General features: G+C 53.4%; 2 protein-coding genes across 2 annotated transcripts; one reads left to right on the top strand and one right to left on the bottom strand.

Annotated features, from left to right (window-relative positions):
- Positions 1–4,339: 4,339 nt before the first annotated feature.
- J4E79_005133 (uncharacterized protein) lies at positions 4,340–6,092 on the top strand (the record flags this gene model as incomplete). Its single annotated transcript, XM_049354011.1, has 4 exons — positions 4,340–4,376; positions 4,491–4,941; positions 4,998–5,912; positions 5,972–6,092. 4 exons carry the CDS (start codon positions 4,340–4,342, stop codon positions 6,090–6,092), a joined length of 1,524 nt encoding a protein of 507 aa, XP_049211631.1.
- Positions 6,093–21,071: 14,979 nt separating this feature from the next.
- On the bottom strand, positions 21,072–22,115 carry J4E79_005132 (uncharacterized protein; the record flags this gene model as incomplete). Its single annotated transcript, XM_049354010.1, has 1 exon — positions 21,072–22,115. The coding sequence occupies one exon, from the start codon at positions 22,113–22,115 to the stop codon at positions 21,072–21,074; it is 1,044 nt and encodes a 347-aa protein (XP_049211630.1).
- Positions 22,116–23,735: the final 1,620 nt, after the last annotated feature.

Here is a 23,735-nt window from a genome sequence, read left to right as displayed (position 1 = left end):
CTTGGCAAGCAAGATGTCGACTTGCGGGAGTTATGTTACGCCTTTCCTATCGTCGCCACCTACTGCTCCTAGTGCTATCGCGCCGACGCGTACTTGGAAGTGGAGGATGCTGTTGATGGCGGTCGGGGTATGGGTCTTGGGAACTGGATCAGGCGTCTTACTGGATGCTGGCAGGACAGAAGCTAAAAAAACAGAATTACGTTCGATGTTGGATGAGATGCATGCAAGAGACTTTGATGGGTGGTAATAGGAGATGGTTAGGATATGCAAAGGACGCTGTGAGGTGTCCAGGTACGGTGGTTAGCGGGCGGGCCGGGGTATACCTAGCCACGCTGGGCAGAGGTCCTCCGATTTTCGATCGCAAGGACGACGTTTTCGACTGCAAGTTCGGGCTTCGATAATGCCAGAAATGACGTGGAGCGCAGAGGGATGGTATTCTCGTTGGGATGTACAAGGCGAGGCTTTACCAGGGCATGCGTCTATCCGGGGATGCGATGATGCACGCCCTCAAGAACGACCATGAACGTGGCGACGCGAAGCAAAATCATGAGAGTCCCCCGGGCATTTTATCTGAAACACACTTGGAGGAACTCCTAGTGTGTGCCCTTCGGTAACGCGATTATCGCGATCCTATACCACTCCTATACGGCGCCGCTGTGGTGATGAGGAGGCCCTCATCCCGAGCGATCTTGGACACAGGTCTCATGCCGCGACGGTATCATTATACCTCATGCTCCAACGATTTGTACGTGTTTGAGCTGTTTGTTTGCCGATAGGAGGACGTCGTGCGGATGGCGGTGTGGAACGTCGGTTATGGTTGGCCGTATCCGGACTTGCTGTCATTGGCGGCTCCGATGGGTAGGGTTTTCAGCAGCAGCTAGCTCGAACATGTCGCACGTCTTCATCAGGAACGACAGGCAGCTTCTGGCATTTCCAAGGATCAGGGGCACCTGCAGTGACCCACCAGCAACAGCAGTACGGTGCGGTATAGCGAAGTCATTCTGTCTGGCTTGATCATCCCATGGTTGTGTTCAGAAGGGCACTGGGTGCGCTGAGCCACAACAACCCGAGCCGTGGTGGAGCCACTTGTCGAGTTCCCACGTCGTCATTGGAGCGGCGCCCGGTAGGGCATGGCGGAAGGTCGCGGCGGATAGCAGGGCGGACCCTAGGGCAGACTGAGCACGACTATTGTGGTTGGAAGTAGTGTGACGCTATCTGTCCATGTTGCTTTGCGTAGACGTCTGGTCGTACCGAGGGGGTGAGTTCTGCCTAGGACGACAGTACAGACTGATTCGGGAATGGTATCGAAGGCATGTGTCCAAAGACTCGGTGCGCCACAGTCATCCGGCCAGGACTAGGAACGCGTTAAAATAGAGAAAATGGCATCAATCTTTAGGCTATGGAAGAGATGCGCTGCCTTTATCAATCATCCCCTCGACAGCCACCCACCCACACACCTCAATCCAAAGGGATGTCGGTAAACGCCCCCACCGAATGTCCTTCGACAAGGGAGCATCTACCGTGCGCCGAAGGTGGGCACATGGGGGCCAGCCGCATGTGAATGAACAGGCGGGACGCTGCACAGTGGCGGCTTGTTCTAGGGGTACCCGTGAACTGTAGTAGCAGGCAGGCAAAAGACAGTCTTGGACGTATCCCCTCATTGAAAGCTCATAGATCAAACGGTGCTGAACCACAATCCGGTTCTCTTCAGCTTCCACCGAGGACTGACAATTGTCTTGCGCGCTCTTACTGGACGAAAAACATGCCCAGCCTCGATACGTTTTGCAACCTCTACACTTTCGGCGCGTACTAAGGCCACTTTGTATGCTCTCGCGCGTAGCTGGCGCCGTTCATGCATATGTAGAGTGCTTATATCCAGCCAATATATGGGTACAGTTCGAGCCACTGTGCTTATACCTGCTCAGCGCAGCCCTCACGCCGAAGCATTGCCCACCGATCAAGCAAATAAACTGTGGCTGGGCCACAGGCTGGAGACGCGGTGGATTCTAGCACAGTCTTACCATCGGATGATCTCACAACTCTAGCTAGCCGGGATGGCAGCGCCTATCGAGATATGTGTAAACGTACTGCTTGCAGACCCTGAGCGCAAGAATACATCCGTCGGTCGAAGCCACCTACGCGAAAGAGCGTGGGAGCCACCGAAGCCATCGGTCGATACGAACACCTGTTCCAACATTGGTTTAGGGGTCTCGCTCTTCTCAGCTAGCTCTAGCGAACACCAATCAACACAACCAACAGTTAGTCAAAGTGCGGGCCGCATTCTTGATGTATGCCGCGACTATGCCGCAATCTAAGTAGACAGAGGAAAGAAGAGGTATGGCTCGAGACCAAAAAAGGCTTTGCGCTGCATCGAGATAGCCCTGGAGCGGATGAGCGGCTAGATGCCCAGGTGAGGCGTAGTTCTAGCCCCACTCATGCACGCCTATCTCTCGACACCATCATCCTTCCAAAGGATGGAGCCGATGCGTAAGAAGGGTGTCGTCTGAATTACGTATCCGTCACTAGGTGATGCTGTTTGCAAATTTTTGCGATGTTGGTACATGCACGGCTCCGGAGGTCTGAGGTCAGTGTCAGTGTGTCGGCATTAGGCGCGCCGCCGGGGCTGGCCCCAACGCGACGGGAAGCTATTGCGAATGGCGTTTGCAATACCGCTGACCCAGTGGGCTGGCATTGCTCATCGCACTTGGTAATTGGACGGGACAGTACGCGAATGCGACCGGGCTGGTGGTTCGTTCTTCAGGGGTCGATAGCCTGCTTATGGCCCATAAGTTTGAAGGGAAATCTCACTGCGCCACTGTCTTTGGGGGCTCCGCACTCGATTCTGAAGTGTGTTCGCGAGTAACCTTGGGTATATATATATTGAGGACTGCGCCGCTGTGATTTGGATGGTAGTCAAACCCCTGCTTGTGATTATGTGGTGTGCCAAACTCAACAACGCCGTTTCGTGACCCCGAATTGCGTAGGCACCAGCGAAGACTCAAGGTCAAGTTGAGAACTCTCACCGCCGGTCGCATCCTCTCAAGAGTGGCTCGATGACATCAGCTAGAACGGTTTCGGTAACTTCCCAAGACTAGGGAGACCAAAAACTGTGAACAAAGAGTGAGTTGTCAAAGATCGCTGCAAACGTCAGGAGCCCTTGCGCAAGGAGCAACTCTCCGCAGCCACAGAGAATCTACGCGGAGCGGTGATAGTTGCCGCGGGCCGCTCGATCTGTTGACCTCGCAACTGCCGTACTCGGGACTGACTGCAATTGGGATGATAGCGTTGCGTTCGAGTCGTGAGTCCAAGGGCTTGCTCGATTCAAAGCGAACTGCATGTGCCACGAGTGCCGAGTACAGCACTAGCTGCGCGATTGCAATGATGGCGCCGTGTGCGAGTCGTGGGGACGAAGGGCTTACTTGATTGACAGCGAACTGCATGTGCCTGAACGAGAAGATCTTGAAAAGCATCAAATCACAGTGCGAAGATGAATTCTGCACTCCGCGGACGGAGAGGGGCGAACCTATGGCGAATCATAGACGGTGTCAATGTGATGTGATTTGAAGCGCGCTTCCACAAGCGAACATTTACAACTCCGAGTCCAGTACATGATACTTCTACTATCATCGTCATATCTTCCCATAAAGGTGACTGGAAATGGGTTTACTGGGCGGCGAAGTATCGGCTGTGCTGACCACCATCGAATCTACGCCCGTCGGGCAGTAAGCACAGTCATGAAGGCCGCAATGGCATATGTGACTGTGATAGGATCGACTCTAGATATTTATGTAGTTCTGATTTGCTCCGCCTCTTCCAGACGCAACGATCTTACTCACTCTGGACCGGAGAGTCAGAATTAGGCAAGACTGACCACGATGCCCGATTCCTGTGATGCAGCCGTCTGCTATCTAGAGCCAATATGTGTAGATGTGGTTGATTGATTGCTGTGCATTGGATGTAGTGAGTGGAGTCGCTTGTGACAAGGGATGTTCCTTCGTCATGGCGCATTGAATCCAGTGTCCAGACTATCGACCTCTTTCGAACTTACGCCCCGTCGAGGCGTGCCGCACTCTTGCAGGTTGATGTAACTTCCTGTGTAATCTGCAAGACTAGCGATTAGGGAACGGGGCCGAGAAAGGGTATGATCAGACAGAACGCATGCGGTCGTCTTCGCGGCCTGGAGAAGGGTGTGTAGTTATAGTCCATGCTTACCCCGATCTGAGACAGTCAATCCCTTTGTTCTCCTGCATTGATCGGTCTCAAAGCTTCTCCACATATCTGACACGCTTGACATCTTTGCGAAAAGATGAAGTGCTTCCAACGTGCCGGGCCACGACCCATGATTGCCAACGATAATAAGCACTGGGACGAAAACAGTGAGCGACGTGCTTACAATGATCGCATCAGTCATATGCGGAAGATCGAGTACCCAATGCTTGAAGGCATGCTCAGACACAATACATCTTGCGCATGTCACTGACGGCACCTAGATCTGACGTACCTCGATCATGGCGGCACGACGCTCGCACCCAAGTCTTTACTCAAGTCCTTCTGCGAAGAGATGCAAAGCACTCTCCTCGCCAATCCTCACTCTGATTCATCCAATCCGAGTGTGACTGCCGTCATGGTAGAGCAAACCCGGCTTGCTGTCTTGAAGATGTTCAACGCCGACCCCGTTCACTTTGATGTCGTCTTCACCGCTAATGCCACCGGTGCCATCAAATTGGTGACAGAAGGGTTCTCTGGATACGAGAAAGGATTCGATTACTGTTATCATCGTAACAGCCATACAAGTCTGGTTGGTGTCCGAGAGCTGGCCAATCGTAGCCACTGTTTCGCATCCAATGAGGAGACAGAATACTGGCTCGCGGGAGCGAACGAATTTGCCTTCAAAGGTCCTCTTGCGGAGAGACCATTGTTGTTTGCTTATCCAGCGCAGTCGTAGGTGGCCTTGCACTTGATGGAAGAAGAGTTGACACTGACGTTATCATCCGCAGGAACATGAACGGCGAGCGACTTCCGCTGGATTGGACAGGCAAGCTACGCTTGTCGTTGCATCATCCGAACTCTTACTCTCTGCTTGACGTAGCAGCCCTGGTATCCACGACCCCAATTGACTTGAGCAACCATCTCTTCGCCCCCGACTTCATCTCCTTATCCTTCTACAAGATCTTTGGGTTCCCGGATCTCGGTGCTCTGATCGTCCGGAAGGCGGCTGGCCATGTGTTCGATCACCGGAAGTACTTCGGCGGTGGCACGACAGAGATGACAACTTGCCTTGGAGAATCATGGGTAGCCCGCAAGGACTCTAGCCTCCATGCACGGTTAGAGGACGGGACGATCGCTTTCCGGAATATTCTTGCTCTGAAGTGTGCTATAACGACTCATCGCGCGTTGTTCGGCGGGCTTGAACAAGTCTCGACACACGCTAGGTGGCTTGCTAGCATCCTTCACGATCGTTTGACGAGCATGATGCACTACAATGGTGCACCAGTATGCCAAGTATACAAGTCGATAGACTCTCACTATCAAGATTCGCAAAAACAAGGGCCGACGATAGCTTTCAACATACAGAGAAGCAATGGCGCATACATCGGCCCGTGGCACGTTGGATCGTTCTTCAGGGCGAGTAGGATCCACGTTCGCACGGGCAACGTGTGCAATCCTGCAGGTATGGCATGTGCGCTGGGTGTAGAGGCTGGATGGATACGGGGTGCGTTCGACGCAGGTCTTCGATGCAATACGGAGGCCGATGTTGTGGACGGAGTGCCTTTTGGGATAGTCAGGGTGACCCTGGGGGCCATGAGTACCTTGGAAGATGTTGAAACGCTCGTGAGCTGTCTTTCGCGGAACGTCGTAGAACAACAGGGGCTCCTCCAAGAGACTGCGCAGGTTCGTGATAAGAGCAAGGAGTGGGTAGAAGAGTCTAGAAGTCCCTCCGCTGTCTCGGAGATGACTACGACCCGGATAGACCCCTCCTCCCTAAGTCATGGGGAGCATACGACCACATTGAAGAACCCGAGGAGCTTGATTTCGTGGCTGAGGAGGAGGAAAAGGTTGTATCCGCGCTTTCATGGGAGAAGGCACATTGATTGAAAGGTAGTCGGTGAAGAGCATATGTTTTCGGTGGTCTTTCGCGCCTGATCCTAGCTCAGCTATTAAATAACGACGTCATGATATTCCCTTCGCACTGGTCTCCTACCTAGGTACTCGTCCCTTTGTTGATCTCCACATCATCCATATAAATTCGGGCAATTTGTCGTGATTGGTTCGGCGTGGGCCTTTTGATGAAATTGGAATGGACAGCAACGATCGCGGAGAGCCGCCGTATCCTGCCCATGTGGCACGTGATTGCGACAAGTAAGCTAGTCCATAAACAGCTTAGCGTGGATTTTCCATCCAACCAGCCTCCCCAGGCGGGCTGAATGCACCCGCATGCGCGAACGCGATACACAACCGGCAGATGCATGGAGATTTCAGTGTACATGTGGTAAGCAAAAGACATGTGCTTCTCAGATTAGCTCGTGAACAGTGGATTTGTCGTGTGGCTGCTCTACCGGCCAAGCCCGCGCGAGCTGCAGATGTCTGGTGGTTTGACGCCACAATACTGAATGAATGCAGGTAGTGTCTTGGCCTGACAGACATGGTAGTCAGGTGCGGCTCGTTTCGCCGTCACTTTGAGACTCTCAGTCCCGAAAAGCTTGCCTTTCTAGAGTAGGTAGTGGACAGCTCGAATCGCAAGGGCAAGCGCTGCAAGCTCCCTGAACCTCACTGTCAATGAGCGCCCAGCTGTCAGATCTTCTACTGAAGTCACGATCAAAAGGTGGGGAACCATAGATTGTCTAAGGTGAGTGTGCCGATTCGAACTTGATTGGCCCCATGCCGCTGTGTAGGTATGCACCTGGGCAATCACTCGCTACATATTGAGCGCTAGTCCCGAACTACAGCAACCACTACGAATGTTGCACTCAATATGCGAGGGTTAAAGCCCCGCACTTCGATCGAGATAGCGGCTTTTCCCATTGCCGATTACGATTATCCCTGGCTGAGCTGCGAACTCCTTGCCTTGCACCAACACTTGGCCAGAGCGGAAGCGGCTCTGCGATTGACGGGCAATTGGCGAATCGATTCCGAAGGCATAGTGTCGCGTGTTTTCAACGGCTGTAGCGACAGAATCGGTTGCCATCAGTGGCAGTGTGGTCATATACACATGCGCGTTTCTGAATACGGTTCCTAGGCCTACTGGAAGCCGTCAGGGTCAAGATTGTGGCTTGTCAGTACGTTCCTAAGATTTGGTGTTTAACGTAGCAGTAATCTAAAGTATGCGTCGAGGGCCAAGCGAGAATTTTCAAAGGCCTTCTTCCACGTAGCTATCGATGGTGCCGGCAGTGGCAGGCCGTGAGGCTCTGTGGTAGCCCACAGAGCACGCACAACTTCAGAGGCAAGGCTGGCTGTCAGCAGATTGACAAGGATAAGACAGAATTCATCTACCACTCTGTCATGCCGCATCTCGCCAACCGTGTGTGGAACCCTGACGGTTATGTGTGTTTGTGCAGTTACCGAAAGGGTTGCGCCCTGCCAGCCCGCATCCGCCATGCAGATGTTGAGAGCCGGAGGCGTCCATAGTGATCCAGCCATAGACATGACCGCGTACTCAGGCAATCTGGTATAAGCGCAGCTGCCCTTCCAGATCCTGTCGCACTCCCGAAGGGAGTCTATTCACCTCAGACCTTTTCTTCGTCATGAATTGTGCTCGCCAGTGCCACGTCTTCCACGTGTGGAGCCGCTCGCAATTCACTGGAACGATCCAGTCGTCAGCCTGTATATGCACTCAAAGGCGCCTCGAGACCCAAGCGTCAACCATGGGGTTCCTAGCACTCGCTTTACCCGCTATACCTGCGAATACAGCAACTGGCTCATGCGTGACGAGGAGGTCTGCCTCGCGCTCAGCCATGACCATCGGTTGCAGTACAGCGGACGATCCAGGATAGGGGTGACGTGGATGAGACATGGTAAGAGCATTCTAGATCCAAACTTGCATTCGTTCGTAGGTTTGCCTGCTGCTGGTGGAGGTGCGAGAGATCCTAGGCGGGTATCTTCTTGCTGACGCGTGTCATCAGTGGCCCGTTAGCAGGCTCAGTCGACACAGCGCCGCGGTACTGTGGCCGGCTTTCCATCGCTGACACGGGCACGGCAGGACTGGAACCATAGAGTCAGGAGTATCTTCAAGTCGATGCACGCGGTCAGATTGTCTTCTTCATCCGTTCGAAGAGTGTCGAACCTTACGCAGTCTTCACTTTCGAAATACCGCCCGTCCACCCCAACCCGCCTTGGGCTGACCTGGTTGATGCTCTTTTCCGCGCGCACCTGCACAGCCACGTCAATGCTAGTGCACTCGTTGGTACTGGACGAAAAGTGAGGCAGTCGGCCAACACTGGTTCAGGTTCTTGACATCGACGTCCTAGCGAGACCAATGTCGTCAGGTGTTACTGTCAAGCTCGAGGCGTCCTCTTGGCGCTGGTCGTTGTCGTCGGGCTCGCAGTGGTGACCATCGGTGCGTCACCCTATACCTCCGAAACACATTTTTGTTGCTGCTCATTGCACACTAGACGCCCCTCTCTTGAGATCAATCTTGCTCCGCTACCTGTCTTCTTCCAGAGTTGCCAGCGTCGCCATCGCCGCCTAGAGTACCTCCGAATTCGACTGAGAGTGCAGCCTTCTTGCTCATACCTCCGAGTCGCTACACCACGACACCCAAGCCTCCAGAAGGTTTTCCTCCACGAGGAGCTTGACGAAGAGCACCCTATACACAACAACAGTGGCATGGAATGCGATATTGGACCCGACTGGCAGAAACGCTCCAGCAGTCTCGATACACAGATGAATGTGTTTGGCGCAACGGGTGGTCTGAGAGAGTCAGCAGCGAGGCAACTGATGGCGGAAGACCAAGACCAAGAGCGAACAACGCCAGGGCATCCTGGTACTATCGGTCACCTCGAAAGCTTTGCGTCAAGATCGAGTGTACCAAGTCGTGAGGCATCTCGGAACGTCGGCGGCCAGCACATAATCCAACATTGGCAGTATGGCATGCCAACGTACGACGCACGTAGCCCGGATTGGAACTACATCGACTATGCAAAATCCATGATGCCTATGCTGGCTGACAAGTATGAACGGACTCCCCCAACACAGCCAGCGATGGGATGCAATGATCAACATCCTCAGGCAAACTATTGGCCAAGCGAACCGTGGAATGTGTCAGTGCTGTCGAATTCCCGAACGCATTCCCATCATAGACGTAATGCGGTACCAACCATCAGCATCGACTCGCCAAATGGCGAGAGTGGAGTGACTGGTTCTAGAGCTGCAGGTGGGTGCACGTCATACTGCGACGCAGCAGCGACCACATCAACATTGTCAACGTACTGTATGTCAGAACATGAAGCACAAGTGGAAGATTGGTCGGCGTCGTATCTCTCTCCGGAGACGAATGATCAGGCTATTTCATCTCGACGGAGCTCAATGGGTTCGATAGCCTCCGCGCCGAGCCGACTTGCAGTGGTGCCATCTGATCACACGGCAACACCTACGGAGTATTGTGGCTGGCAGTCACCCAGTACGTCTCCCAAGTAAGTCAGTGTCTTACGCAAGTCAAGAGAAAACGCTGAACGTTGTACAGCATCATGGACCCACACGAAGTCCAGCAACCCCGATACGACGTGACTATGCCTTCGCCATCCACGGGTAAGAGCCGCGAGACTTCAGCACAACATGAAGTCCGGCTGTGCTGCTCTCAGCGTGGCTGTCGTGCCACATTCCAAGGGTCCTACGCGAAGGGCAGTCTTGCACGTCACCGGCGACTGAAGCATGGTAACCATCAAGATCGAGACGGGAGGGAATACGGCTGTGAAGAGCCTGGATGTTCGAAGAGCTACAAGCGTCAAGACGCACGCTTGAAGCATTATCGCAAGGTCCATCGCCACCTCGCTCCTGGCCCGGCATTATCGCGCACCAAGTACCGATCCGTGTGATTGTGCTGTGGCATGTACACCAAGTTCTTCATCGCTACGCAACAGTCGCAAAATATCAAACCTCATATCAGATCACTCCTTGATATCCCAATGCCTTCGATGGGACTTTGCTTTGTCACACCCAAATCACAATCTTTAATCTTCTCTTTATTGTCTTCGTGTTGCAACGACACGTTGCGTATAAGTTCGTCGTTCGAGAAATTCATTGTGCTCTCAGTCCATCAGGACCATGAGTACAAGAAAAAATATTCTAGGCGTCTGGCGTAATGGGTGCATACGTTCGATCGAGGCGGAGGAACGCGGAGCGTCGAGAAAGAAAAGCAAGAGGACTTCTTGTTGACGAAGCCATTTCCTTCAGCGGAATGGCGGTTGTTGGCATCTTTGTGTCGTTGACATCGCGAGGGTCGTGAATGGCTCGTTGCCTATGGGTCATCGTCTGGTTCATCGTACGCGTCATGGAACGGCGATGGCGGTCGAACAGGATACGCGTGCGTAGGGACGAGGTCCATCGTGGCGTCGTTGGGGCTACCTAGGTATGCTAGGGACGAAGGTGTCGGCGAGAGGAGGTTAGCAGTCAAGACATCGCCAGGTCGGAGCGTCAGCGAGGCTCGCCTGCCCGCGGCGGCTTAATTTTAGTGGACCAGCAACACGCACCACGGCACCTCAGAGCACGCTCATCGACTCATCGACTCAATCGAAAGGAGGGCTTGCCATCTGAGCAGCGCTCAAGCCTGCCACCCGCCTACTTTTGGTCTTTTGCCTCATTCTGGTGTCACAGACGAATGGTACCCTGCAGACGATCTGCAGTAACATGCCAGTGCTTGGCCGCTGAGAACCCCGGGAAGGCCCGTGAACACCGTACATGACACGACCGGGCTGTACAAGTTGTCGCAGTATGATAGGATGAGGATGTTTAGAGTTCTATACAATGAACTTTCCAAGATCTGTGGTGGTTGGACGGCGAAAGGGAAGGCGCGATGAAGCTTCGAAAGGAAGAACGATAGGGGTCCACGAGCGCCTGTGGCAACTGTGCTACGCAAGCCACGACCCCTAAAATCTCACAGCTGCGCTTTTATATCTTCGCGATTAGTTGTAGTAACGTGCAGCTTTTGGCGTCCATAACGATGTCAGCTGAGTCACATGCACATCAGCTTTATGGCAAGCTTTCCTTAACATTGTCTATTCTAGGTAAACCACATCAGCCAAACCGTCATTTAAGCCATAAAATATTACCATGTGCGCTGGCAGCAGTGCATAATGTTGCAGCTCTGTCTTGGAGGCGAAGAAACAAAATCGGTGTCATGCAGTCAGGCATGCTTGCTTGATGATGGACTCCTGCACACCCTCTCACATCAACGCCCGACCAATATGATCAATGCCAAGTAGACAGGCGTATGGAAGACAAGTGGTAACCCGACGTTCTCCTTGACTTGATAAACAATCGCCTGTCGTCGCTCAAATCCGAGCGTGTAGCACAGCCTCCGTTACGCGTTGTCGCGCCTTCCGCTAACCGAGGACATCCGACAGGCGGTGGCCACAAGAACTAGAGACGAGTTCTCGAACCCTTCTACTCCCCAGAACACCAACAAAGCTGAAACTTCGCGTTTCGCACTCCGGGATAGAATCGAGATTCATTAGCGAAGACCCTCATTAACTTTGCGATGAAGTGCGGGCGAGCGAAATTAATTGCCACGTATTCATGGTTGGCACGCGCCCAATCGATTCCCAACCCCAATCATCAGATGTTCAGTTCCGACTATACGCTTGTTGGTGAGCATCGTGTGCCCTCATGCAGGAACATCGCCGAGCTTCCGATCAGCGATACCAATGGTTCGGCTCAGGGCTGCGATGGCCACAAAGTCCAAGATCAACACCTACCGTTTGCCTCACCTGTCCAGCGACGATGGCTTCATCAAAGTACAGACCAATAAACGTTGAGGACGTCCTTAAAACCTGGAGGGAAGATTATTTCCAAAGCGAAGTTCATCAACACGAAGGCAAATCATCTGCGATGCCGACGGCCTACAAGCGTTTTCGGGTTTTCAGAACTTAATCTGGTGATTTAATAACGAGATCTTGATGAGCACCAGTAATCGCATGGTGTGAAGCCCATGTCTAACGTATGAGTCCGCTTCGGGCTCACGGCAGTGGAGGACTGGAATGGTGAGGATCACTGGGAACGTGGGATTCAATGTCCTCAGCCTAGTCGCAAGCCCTGTACACGAACTCGACCGCAAACAGCGTCTTGGTCCCAGTTATCGGGTTCCTGAAGTAACACAACGTTGTTGCACTACGTAGGCATGTCAGAAGAGGGCGTAGATCGGGTTGCCACGTGGGACATGAGTGCTTTCCAGAACCCCGTATCGGTGAAGAGTACGCAGTAGTGTTTTGGCACGTCAAGACAGGGTGTATTGGGGTTGTCCATCATAGGTAGAACGGGATATCGAGCCGCTGCCACACGTAGCTTTGTTCTCTGCATGCGTGTTCGCATGCAGCGATTCTCCATAATCTTGGGTTGCTAGCTCAATCTGAGTGTACCATAGAGCATAAGCTGCAAGAACGACTGGCTTCGCTATAGTGCATTGGGATGGCGATACCATGGCGAGGAGACTGTGAGTTGGGCATCAAGACCACTCGGTATGGATTGGACACAAAGGGCTGCCTCGCATGACAGCGATGGACAATTTACAGAAGGTCAGGAGAGATCCAGGCAGAAAGTAAATCTGAATACATCGTCACCATCTTTGTGACTTTCACTCAATAACAACGAGTCGTTCTCTCATGCGAAATCTAATATTTAGACGCGAGTCTCAAAAAGTGCCCTGTAGTAACGAAGTACAGGTCGCGGGGCAGCATTGACGCCATGCATGCGAGACGCAACCACTACGGGTGTTTAGTGCCTAGGTATAAGCCACACGCACAACCGCACTCAAAATATCTAGAAGACAATGTTTAGAGACGAGAGCTTGCACATTTCTTCCATCATCAAAATCAGTGGCGTGGACCGACTCGGAGTGGCCGAATATTCACTCAAGCTGATGATGTCGAGATTTCACACTGCGCCACACGGGTGGCGTATTCTTCACATTCACGTCGCAACATCTCTGCGCATCAGGGGCTTCAAAGCTTCGTATTTGCCTTCAGAAATCGGAAGACGCGAACGATCTTGTTCTCGAGAAGACTTCTTTCCTAATTAGGTATATGACCAGGCGTTCGTAGCGCACGCTATCGCGTGATCTGTCAGCTCGATGGAATGGTGTGGAAGTCTGTCATCACTTGGGGAACGTCCGAATATACCGATTGATTTCATTACGTTGCATGGATCCTAGCGATACAGAGTATGTCTTCCTCCCCAAAGGGTCCAAGTGCTCAGCTGAATCCTGTACAGCCCAGCCAGGATCTTCGAGCCGACCACAGCCATACACTTATACGCATCACTACCTGCGTACAGCCTTCGCGTGACGAAACCTATGGTGAGCCTCTGCCAGACTATTGGTCTTCCCTGGAGCGTTCAGTTTGAAGAGCCATGACTCAGGGCAAGCCCCGGCCAGACAACCAAGACGTATGGTCATCTCGATTCCATTGGATCACGTCGCGTTGATGGAAGGATGAGAATCCAAGGCAACTAGGTAGAAGAGCCAGTAAGGTCCGGACAACGTGAAGGCCCCTATCGCTGACGAGCATTTTTTAGGCCCACCGAGCAACAACATACGCCATCCCAGGCAGCCACCTCTTATGGACAGGAGCCCCTCATATCTAGGTATATAGACGACTGCCCGCCATCGCATATATCACATTATGAGGCTCAGACGGCTGATCCTCAGTCGAAACATGTTACAGACCTGTGACCAAAAGCAACAACGTTAGCTAGCTCTCGTGAGGGGAACCCTGGGCGACGTTCAACAACATACCTGCCAGTCGCCTCACTTCGAAGTGATCGACAGAAAGACCTCGTCTTGTCGCACATCGAGATACGAACGTGCGGAAGGCATGCGTGTAGCTTGTGCCTCGTGATACGACACGCACCTAGCCGTTCGCGACTTCCCGGTGGATTGGGCCCTCCCACCTTGGAAGTGGCTGCTCATGGGCTCTTGTGCGCGACGGACAACACGTCACCACAGACGTCGGTGACCTTGTCCTGTTAGCCAGCGCTGTGGGCTATCGATATTGGGCTAGTCGCATCCCGTTGGCTATGTCGGAGAGAGGCCTGTGGGTCGTGAATCATGTAAAGTTTGGGTCGGGCCCCATTCGGCGCCGTCGTCGCCGCCCAGCACCTCACGATGCCAGGGCTTTCAACTCGACTACTGCATCCTCAACCATCTCTCAACGACATCCTCGTCCTTCCGGAATGCGCATAGTCACGGAGGACTTCTTCTTTGTTCTCATGCGGGAATGTGGCGAGGTAGTCGGTACCTGGACGATGTGACGTGGCTGGCCTACCGAAGGCTGGAGGAACCTTCCACCCGCACCATCAACCTTCGTCAACGACAACCCATCAATACATACAACGACACCAAGACTTTTCATCGCAAACGTATACCAAACAACACCAAAACGATCGAATAAAAGAGATGGGCTTATACAAGTAAAGACTGCGTGTACGTTCGGTGTACAGATTGCGTCAACGTTATGGGCATGGGCAACATAGGAAATGGCACTAACGAAGCGTGCTGAGCATGGTGCGGGCGTGGCAGCTTACAACATATGAGAAGTGCGTAGGGCTATATATATCGAATGCGAACCTGTCCCCTCCGTCGGACCGATAGCCAAAAGATAGTAATGGGGAACATTAAGAGCGGGAAGAAAGAGATAGTCTTGGTGTCGTTGATGCTTTGGGGAAGGTTGAGGGCAAGATGTCGACCCTGTTGTCGATATGGTTCAGCCTGCCCAACTCGACATGTTGCTGAACTCGACTTCTTGGTTTCTACGGGCGGACCTCGAAGCGGACGACCGACGCACGAGCGGACTATCGACAGCAAGCTCAGGATGGTTCCTCCTGTAATGCTTCAGTCGAGCATCTTTTCTCTGGAACTCCTTGGCACACGTGTCATCTTCGCACACATACGCTTGGCCCTCTCTGTGCTTTTGCCTCTTGTGTCTCCCTAGAATGCAAAGTCAGTGTATATTTCACACGCAGTTTTTAAGGCCACGACTTGCCTAGGTTGCCTCTTCGATACTGGCCACTGAAAGCCTGCCTGCAGTCACCCACGTCGCAGTACATTACCTCCGGAGTGAAAGTTGGAGGACCTGTCGAAGAAGCATCGGATGCAGAAGACCGTGTGGAATGAGTTCTTGACAGTGGTACGGCTAGGTTGGCTCCATACTGAAAAGAGCTTTCCATGGTCGGTGGGGGCTCCATGGGAGGCATATAGTAGTCGTTGTCGATGTCGATGTCGATGTGAGGGACAGTCCCGGAGGGTGTACAATCAGGCGGAATGTGCTCGGGGTCCGTTTTCTGTGGGTATCCCGTGCCTGGACGCTCAGTAAGGGTACTGTCGAGCATGCTACCACCGCTATAGTCCATTGATGATAGTGGAGTACAAGAATCGCCCATGTAGCCCGAATCCGACCCTTCATGGTCCGTTGTCGAAAACGTCGGCTCTGAGATGTTTTGCCAATCTGGCATGGTCGGCTCCTCAAGAAGATATGGCGAATAGTTCATGCTGGCCGGATAGTAAGGCGACCACGGTGGCTGTTCGGGGTCGCCGTGAATGAGTTCCATATTGACCCCGTCACCCACATCGACTTGCCCGGGACAGGCAATGTGGGAGTGGTAGGAATCTTCACGGCTGACCACGCTTGCGTCTTGAATCATCTGGCTACCAGCGATCGCATCCGCTTGGTGATAATATCCTGGAGGTTGTATAGGCGAGTTCATGGAGCCATTGAACGCGACACTGGGTACACTCTGCCGCGCGGACTGGCTACTCGTCATCGATATGGACGCGCTGCCTTGCCCATGAGAATGTCCCTGGCGGCTGTGCCAGCCGCCCGTGGCACCGGGTATGTTCAGATGGTAGTGCGACGTGCCAGGGTAGTTCGCCGAAGCAGGGTCCCCATTGCCGAACGACTGTTTCTGTTCCATGCTTTCCTGTTGTTCCGCCCACGCGTGCGACCTGTTGCCTTCGAACACAGGAGGATTTTTATATGATCCACCGCTGGTAAATTGCGTGGCCAGCTGCTGGAAGGATCGTGAGTTGTGGGGCTGGGGCATGCATGGGCCAACGACATTGTCGTCAAGCGAAAAATCATGGCCACCGGCATACTGATGCAGTATAGGTTGGCTACCGTGATCGACGTTCGAACGCCTTTGGCTGCGCCGCCCAGTATGGGAAGGGCGCCGATGCTGGTCGGGTGGGTACATCTTGTAACCAGCCTTGCTCGAGGTAGTGACCCTTTGCGCAAGGAATGCGGAAACCAGTTCTCGGATCTCTCAGAGACTCTATCGTCGATATGAGACACGAATGGGCGGAGGCGTGTGCGTTGCTGGATGGCGTCAAACAAGAAACGACGCGTTGAGATGCGATCCGGAAGCCAGTACAGTCTCTAAGCCGGCCGCGTGAGCTTGGAGGGGACGGTACGAGTGTTGAACGATGCCGGTCTGGTGAAAGATCGGATATGAAGCAACAAGGGAGTGGTAGCGGATGGACCACGTCCGTTGGTGTCGATGTCGCAATGCTTGACTCTACAGCCTTGTCCGCCTTTTTTGCTCGGATTCTGAGATGTGTCCACGGCCGCGATGTATTCGGATCAAACAAGTAAAAGAGAAGGTATTGAAGAAGACCGAAGGTTGTTTCTTGTCGCGCAGGCCGCTTCGAGGGTATGGCCGTTGAGGTCGACGAGCCTAGTAAAAGCGCCAAGCGACCAGAGGGTCGACAACGGAGAAGCCTTTGACAACGCTTTTACTTCTTCGGAATGTCTTGTGTGTGTTGGGAGTCCACCTCTTCACCTCAAGATGAACAATGATGTTGCTGCTGTGGTGTTCCGTTGCTTGCCGCAGCCTTTGTCTTCGACTCGAGTACGATCGGCAGGTATGGCAAACGAAACGCGCGGATTTGCAATCGAGTAGAGGTACGCGATGGAAGAAGAGGAGGAGGAGGAGGAGGATGTATGGTCGACCGTGGCAGCCAACACGAAGGGGCGTAGGGTACTATGTACTCAAGTCTCGTGCTCGATGAAGGACTGTGACGCCCGGGGTAACTATGCAGTTAGCCCGACACGTACGCTGGTCGAGTCAGGGAAGGTTACGTCGGTACTGTCAAGGGCGCGGAACCTCTCTAGCCCATAGAAGCAGTCCCTCGAGGGCTTGATTTCGCTGCGCAACAACACGCATTTCGCCGACGACTAGGAAGTGGGTCCGACGTTTGTTGTCAACTTTTGCCTACTGCCTCTTCCCGGAGAGCAGGAACGGCGCTGCGCTAGCGTCGGTATCTGCCCCTTGGGTTATTAGCAGAAACGTTCAATCCATTACAGCAGGTCGATCGAAGCCGATGGAGACGACAATGAGTGGCTGCGAGCCTCGGAGCCTCCTCCACCGTTTCGGGGCTCAGCGGGCCCAGTGTCATAAGAGGGCACGTTTGGTAGCCAAGTGCGCAAGGCATGTGTAGCCGATTACATGATGATAAAAGCAGCGAATACGGGACTACTGGTATGCGCAGAGGCCCGCAACGGGGCCGACAGCGAGGCTGAACCGACGGTACGTAAAGATCGAATTTACAACATTGGGATCCTGGCCCTTTTGATCCACGTCGATCATCAGCCATCATCCGGCGCCGAAATGGAAAGGGTGTGAATATGCAGTATGGCTTGCAGCAGCTCGTCGTCTATACGCATCCTCTGCGTGGGGCACATGAGCCGGCATGTCTTCTAGGCCCCGGCAAACTCGAATCACAGATCGCGCGTGAATGGCCACTCCACGAGGGAGGCGATATAGATCAACAATATCGACTGCGTGCTTTCGATTATGCCGGCCACCCGATATATTCTATACTACCTGGAACATATCTGTTGGATCGATTAAGCTTGCAGACGAAGATGAAGATGGGTTGTGGATACCAAGCGCCAGTGGCTTGACACGGTTCACGGTTCGGGTTTGTGCAGCCGGCGGCGCATCACACCTTACCTCTCACCCAAGCACGCTTTGCGCGCAACGCGTGTAGCTTAATCGTTGCGCATGATCGAAAAAGGCAGATTTCTTCCAAAAGCTGAGAACAGTTTGCAAGCTCATCGGCACATCTCCATTACAATGAGCGCTCGAGTCGAGATTGAACTATTTTCCATTGAATCAGCGAGCCCCTGTATCCAGCTGTAAGCCTACTCAGCCGGACGATTGAGCCACCAACGACTTCTTCCAATGGGCCTATGCACCTGTTGTGCCACGATGTCGAGCGGGGATTAGCAAGCACCCAGCGCTTGTCGACTTTCATGGGAGAATGGAAGTGAACAACGAAAAGGGTGGCGTCTTCCTCGCAACGAAACTTCGTTTCTTCCCGCCATTGCCCTTCCGCTGCGATTGAAGTGCTTGGGCCACGCCAACGCGATTCTGTTCCACACGGACTGTCGCTTGTGCGAACTGCGCGTTAGTCCGACAAGCGAAAAAGTAAACGTGGGCGTCAACCCCGCACAGGTGCGTGTCTGCAGAAGCAGTGCGTATTCCATCGCGGCAGCCGCCAAGTGGGAAATAAGATTGGACATCTGATAGCGCGCACTTTTGCCCCACCATCTACACGTGATGTGAGGCTCTGCGAGGGCGCGCGAATAGAAAACAGCACCACCATGGATTTTGCGAAGGGTTTCGGTACCCACATGCCGTTGAAATTCTATGGACTAGCGGGCCGATACGATACGGTTTCGGCACGACGGGAAACAGACCATCCGATGTCTGTCACTCCACGCCGCACACTTGCAGCCAAGCTAGTGCACACAAAGTGAGACGAGACGGGCGCTATCACTCTTGACGTCTAAGGCACAAGGCCTTGCTTTCGTCGTCAAGGTGCTGACGCATCGCATCCGGGCCGTCATGCAGCCCATCCTGCCATGACACGGCTATCACAGCCTCGGAGAAATCACCATTATTGCCCTTTAGTCTCTAATACGATGGCGTCCTGGATGGCTAACCAGTATACCGAAGACCTTGGAATGTCCCCGGAAACGCGGACAACATAGCCCTCTTTTGCTAATGCACGACGCCCGTCCAGACGGAAGGCGGACACAGGGCAGTATTGCTCCTACTCTAGAGAAACTTTCCGACACATGTGGTCCACCATCACTTGCCATATTTGTCGTAGCTCCTGCTGCAAGATGGAGGAATACGCCCCGTCCCAGGGATATTCAGCTCTGCAAGGGCTGGTCATTTATCCGCCGCAGATCACCAGAATCCACTTTCGCGCAGACGGGACTCAAATCAGCAGGCGGCAGTCACTAGAAGGGGTGGTGATGTTGAATGGTGTTTCTCTTTGCTCGCGCACAAAGTCGCTTGGCAAAAGGATGCGGAGAGAACCCCAGTAGCAGCCCTTTCAGACACGGAAACGCTTTATCCATACCGCTGCTCGCCCGCAGATCCATCATCCAACGGAGCTTGGTGACGAGTATCTCTAACAGTCATCTCGCATATGCTATGATCGGCGTCAGCCTCCCTCTTGAAGGATTCATCACACATCACGCGTGCTCAGAGCATACACGGTACGACTCCGCCTACACGGCGGTGAAAGCTTCACCTGTGGCATATACTTATCATCCGCTATGGTGATCGCTGGTGATTTGGAAGCGGTGGATGCGTTGGCATGAACAGTACAAACCGCGACGGTTATTTTAGTAACCATGCTTCTGACAATTCCACGTCCCAAAGCATCGGGAATAAATCAGCCTCAAGGGCCGGCTCAGGCGATGCCCATCATCGGCCCACTACACCACAGCATGCAGCAATTACGCCCGGGTACGGCATAGCTGAGCATCTGCGCATTAGATGCCGGACCGACTGAACTCAAATTACTTGGAGGACTCGAAAACATTGGATGAAAGCGATTTGCATCTTGATCGAAACCCTGCAACGCGGTATACACTGTACATGTGATCTGTCTGTTGCGCCCTCTTGGGCGCCCACGGCCACGGATACAACGGCACCGCAGCGCAAGTGGCAAATGGCAGTCATCTGATGCGACCCTAGCACAGAAAGATGACAAAACGGCGAAGCTTTGTTGGTCTCACTGGTTTTGCTGGGCTCACGGGACTCTAAGGGCAAAGGCCTGCAAGCGCCGCCACGTGGGACTGCTGCGAGTTGTTACCCTACCGTTTTGAATGACTAGCATGCTGCTTTAACACCCGCATCTGGTACCCAGCATGACAAGACGGGAGGCCTAATTGAGCTCACGCCATTCTCCGTCATGTTGGCTTTAACCGCACTGGTTGATATCTCCGCAGAGCCGCATACCTATTCAGTCATCATCTCCGTTGTCTGCGTTGGCCTACCCCAGATCTTGGGATACCAGGTATGGGGCCCTTACTAGGCTCCAGGCTCCTCACTGGCACGTCAGATTGGGATGTCACAGTGGCCAGATGATTGGTCGCGTGCATCCTGATACACATTTTGATAATTACACTTCTAGCTACGAAGTTGAAGACGCGCATATGCGCTGAATTACATTAAGAGCGCCCCAGCGCAGTAAGAGAATAGCCAGTGCGCCCCGATGAGAGGAAAGAAAGGATGCCGCAAGCAGCTGTTCATACCACCAGGGTAAGAGAGACCCCAGCTCTCGATCTGCACTGCAAGGTATCCATCGTTGCAGTCGATCATTATCGTCGTGACTGGCACAACTACTTCGTGCGCTTCTTCGGCATTGCGTCCAATATTCGATGCTTCTTCCACTCGTGTTTGCGGGTCGCATCGGTCCGCTTGTAAGCCTTTTTGCAAACACGGCACGCGGATCCGACTACGACAGCAAGTGTGTTATGAAAGGCAAGGTTATGCCGTCGCAGGTTGCCTTTTCGATACCTGTTGTCAAGTCAATACCTTTGCAAGAGCGAAATGCGAGAGGGTGAAGCTTACCTGCCTCGAAACGTTTTGCCACACTTATCGCAATGCTCTAGCGGAGCATCATTCCCGTTCTGTTCCAGAACCTCGCAGAATTGAGGATATTGATAATCCTCAAGCTCAACGAAGTTGGTAGGCGGTCCCTGGTTTCCTCCAAAGCGATGGGCGTACTGCAGTGATTCGGGTTGTTGAGATGTGGATTCCTGACGTTTGATGTCTTCATCTTTAGCAGCATCTTGTTCATACCCGCCACGAAAATGCCATTCCTGGTGCTCGGAGAGTTCGTAGGTACCGAAGCGGATACCGGTGGCGTCATGCCGCTGCGAACGCAGCTCCGGCAAGCACTGGCCTAGTGCAGGTGGTGATTGGACACCGGGAACATGCGACTCATTGTTTGCAAGACCAAACGGTACCGAAGATCCTAGCGGGCCATCCTGTCGCCCATCAAGACCTTTTGCTGGCTGCTGCGCGATTCCCCGGAAAGACTCCGCGTGACTAGCTTCCAACGAAGGATGACTCCAGTCTGTGTCCTTTCGAAACGACCTAGGCAAATCGAAATCGTTGGGTGGGAAGCTTTCAAGAGGCGATACGGTACTAACGGGGCGATTGGCATTCGAATAGAATTGGGCGGAGCAAATGCCGTTGACGTCGGGTGTGACAGGCGATACGGGCGACGGCGACGACTTGTGAGATTGCCGCCCGCTGATCATACTGGGCGCTGAGACCGAGTGGTACTGGGTGTTCAAAGCCCACAGTAACATTGGCGCGTCGGCATTTGTGGGTGAGCGTCGTACGGGAGTCGCATCGCACTCGTCGGTCTCATTCAGATCTAAGAACGATGCTTGACTCGTGTCAGACTCGAGAGAGTGGTCCTGGGTTCGCTCCATAAGACCTTCCAGCTCGGCGAAGACATGGTCTCCTTCAAGCTCTGGAGCAAGCATAAGCTTATCTGACAGTTCGTGGAGCGGTATTGCAGGAAGTTCATATCCGTACGAATATCCATAAGGCGGCGGGCTCTCGTCGTGAACAGCTTCCGCATATTGTTGGGGATCCATCCGGCAAGTTCGTACTGAGACCCGGCAGAGCTTTCGTAAGAACGTTCGGCACCTGGAGACTGTGGTGCTACTAGGATCTCTTGGATGACTTGGGATTGATGGGCTTTTGGCGTCGTCGACTGGCACAGCGATGGTAGAGCGGCTGCAAGCACATGAACCTGTGCTTGGCGTCGTTGGTTTGTCGGCCAAGCTATGCCGAGATGTCGAGATGCTGGAACTCAATCAGTACAGTGGACTTCAGCTGGAACAACAGCCACTGATGGCATCTTGGACTCACGTACGTAATGCTCCAGCGACGTTTTGCCTCGATGTGAATGAGCATGTTCGGAATGCGGGGGGTGATCTCGAAATTATGTGGCAAAGAGCCTCCGCAATACTGAAGGACTTTATTGAGTCCAAGTACATGCAGACGTCATGGCCAGGAGGAAATGTGTAAGTTCCTTCAGGACTGCTGACTTCCACAAGGACCGCGCGTTATGAACCGGCGGCGCGACGAATGGCTCCAACCCGGAAGCTCGATGCCATTGGAAGGGCAATCCAGGAGCCCGATACACCATGTCGCTGGCAGTGGCCTCGATCTCGAAAGATCAAAAGAAGGCAAGAGGTTTGGAGGACTCTGCGTCGCACTAAGAAGCCCTGAACTGTAATGTATGTGTACGAGCTTGTGGACAGCTCAAGCAACGGCCAAGACTAGAACGCGTCCTAGCTTCGATAGTATCGGTGTCGAGGGATTGGGTACAGATGAAACGTTCATCTATTCTTGTTGCCTCGGGCCCTTGGATGTCTCGGGCCATCCAGCTGGTGTAGGTCCATTGGCTGCGTCGGCGAGCCTACACATGGCAAGAAAGAAGGCGACGCCAAGCGTTGGTTCCGATGTGGAGGAATGAGGTTGTCGGTCATAGTCGAAAAGGGCTTTACCCTCACCGCAATCCAGAACAAGAGACGGGCAACAGGGATGGCGCTAACTTTCGGAAAGTGAAGCGGGGCTATCCCTGGACACCGGCGGCGGGCGATAGAACATGCATCCCGGAAGAAGTGTGCCGGCTACTTCGATATGTTGTTCGCTGGCGAGTTCGAGAGTCCGGCAGGAACACGCGGTGTTGTGAGCCAGTTTCCGTGGCGGGCGTGGGGGTTGATTGGTCGTCGAAATCGAATTGGTAAAGATGCGGCTCTGTTCGCAAAAACAACGGGGAACAACATCGAGGTTCTGGAAGCGCAAACTTCGTCACGAAAGTTAGAGGCATAGCTTCAGATATATCCACCTGATGCTCGGCCTTCGAAACTGTTTTCTCTCGACAGCACAGCCGCAACGATGGGGCCGACGGATTGCCAATTCAAGAGTGCACTACAGGGTAGAATCTTCAGAATCAGCCTGGGAGTCTGCCTCGAGAGCGAATCTGAGCCACACTGTGAGTGCTCCAGCGACTGCCGACCGGTGAGTCTACCGGCCTTGATAACCGCCAGACGAGCCTGTAGTCTCAACAGATCTCAGACATCGGGAATACGTACTACAAGCTGAGTCACCAATGACGCCGACGCATCAGGCCCCCAGCGAACCAGCATCTTTCCAATTCGCACACTTTGGGTATAGATCGAGGCGCCAATCAACGAAGCGGCGCT

Source organism: Alternaria viburni, assembly GCF_023758015.1.
Source record: "Alternaria viburni strain BMP 2772 chromosome Unknown scaffold_9, whole genome shotgun sequence".
Taxonomy (NCBI): Eukaryota; Fungi; Ascomycota; class Dothideomycetes; order Pleosporales; family Pleosporaceae; genus Alternaria; species Alternaria viburni.
Note: the sequence above shows the minus strand (reverse complement) of the source record. Positions and strands in the feature narration are given on the sequence as shown.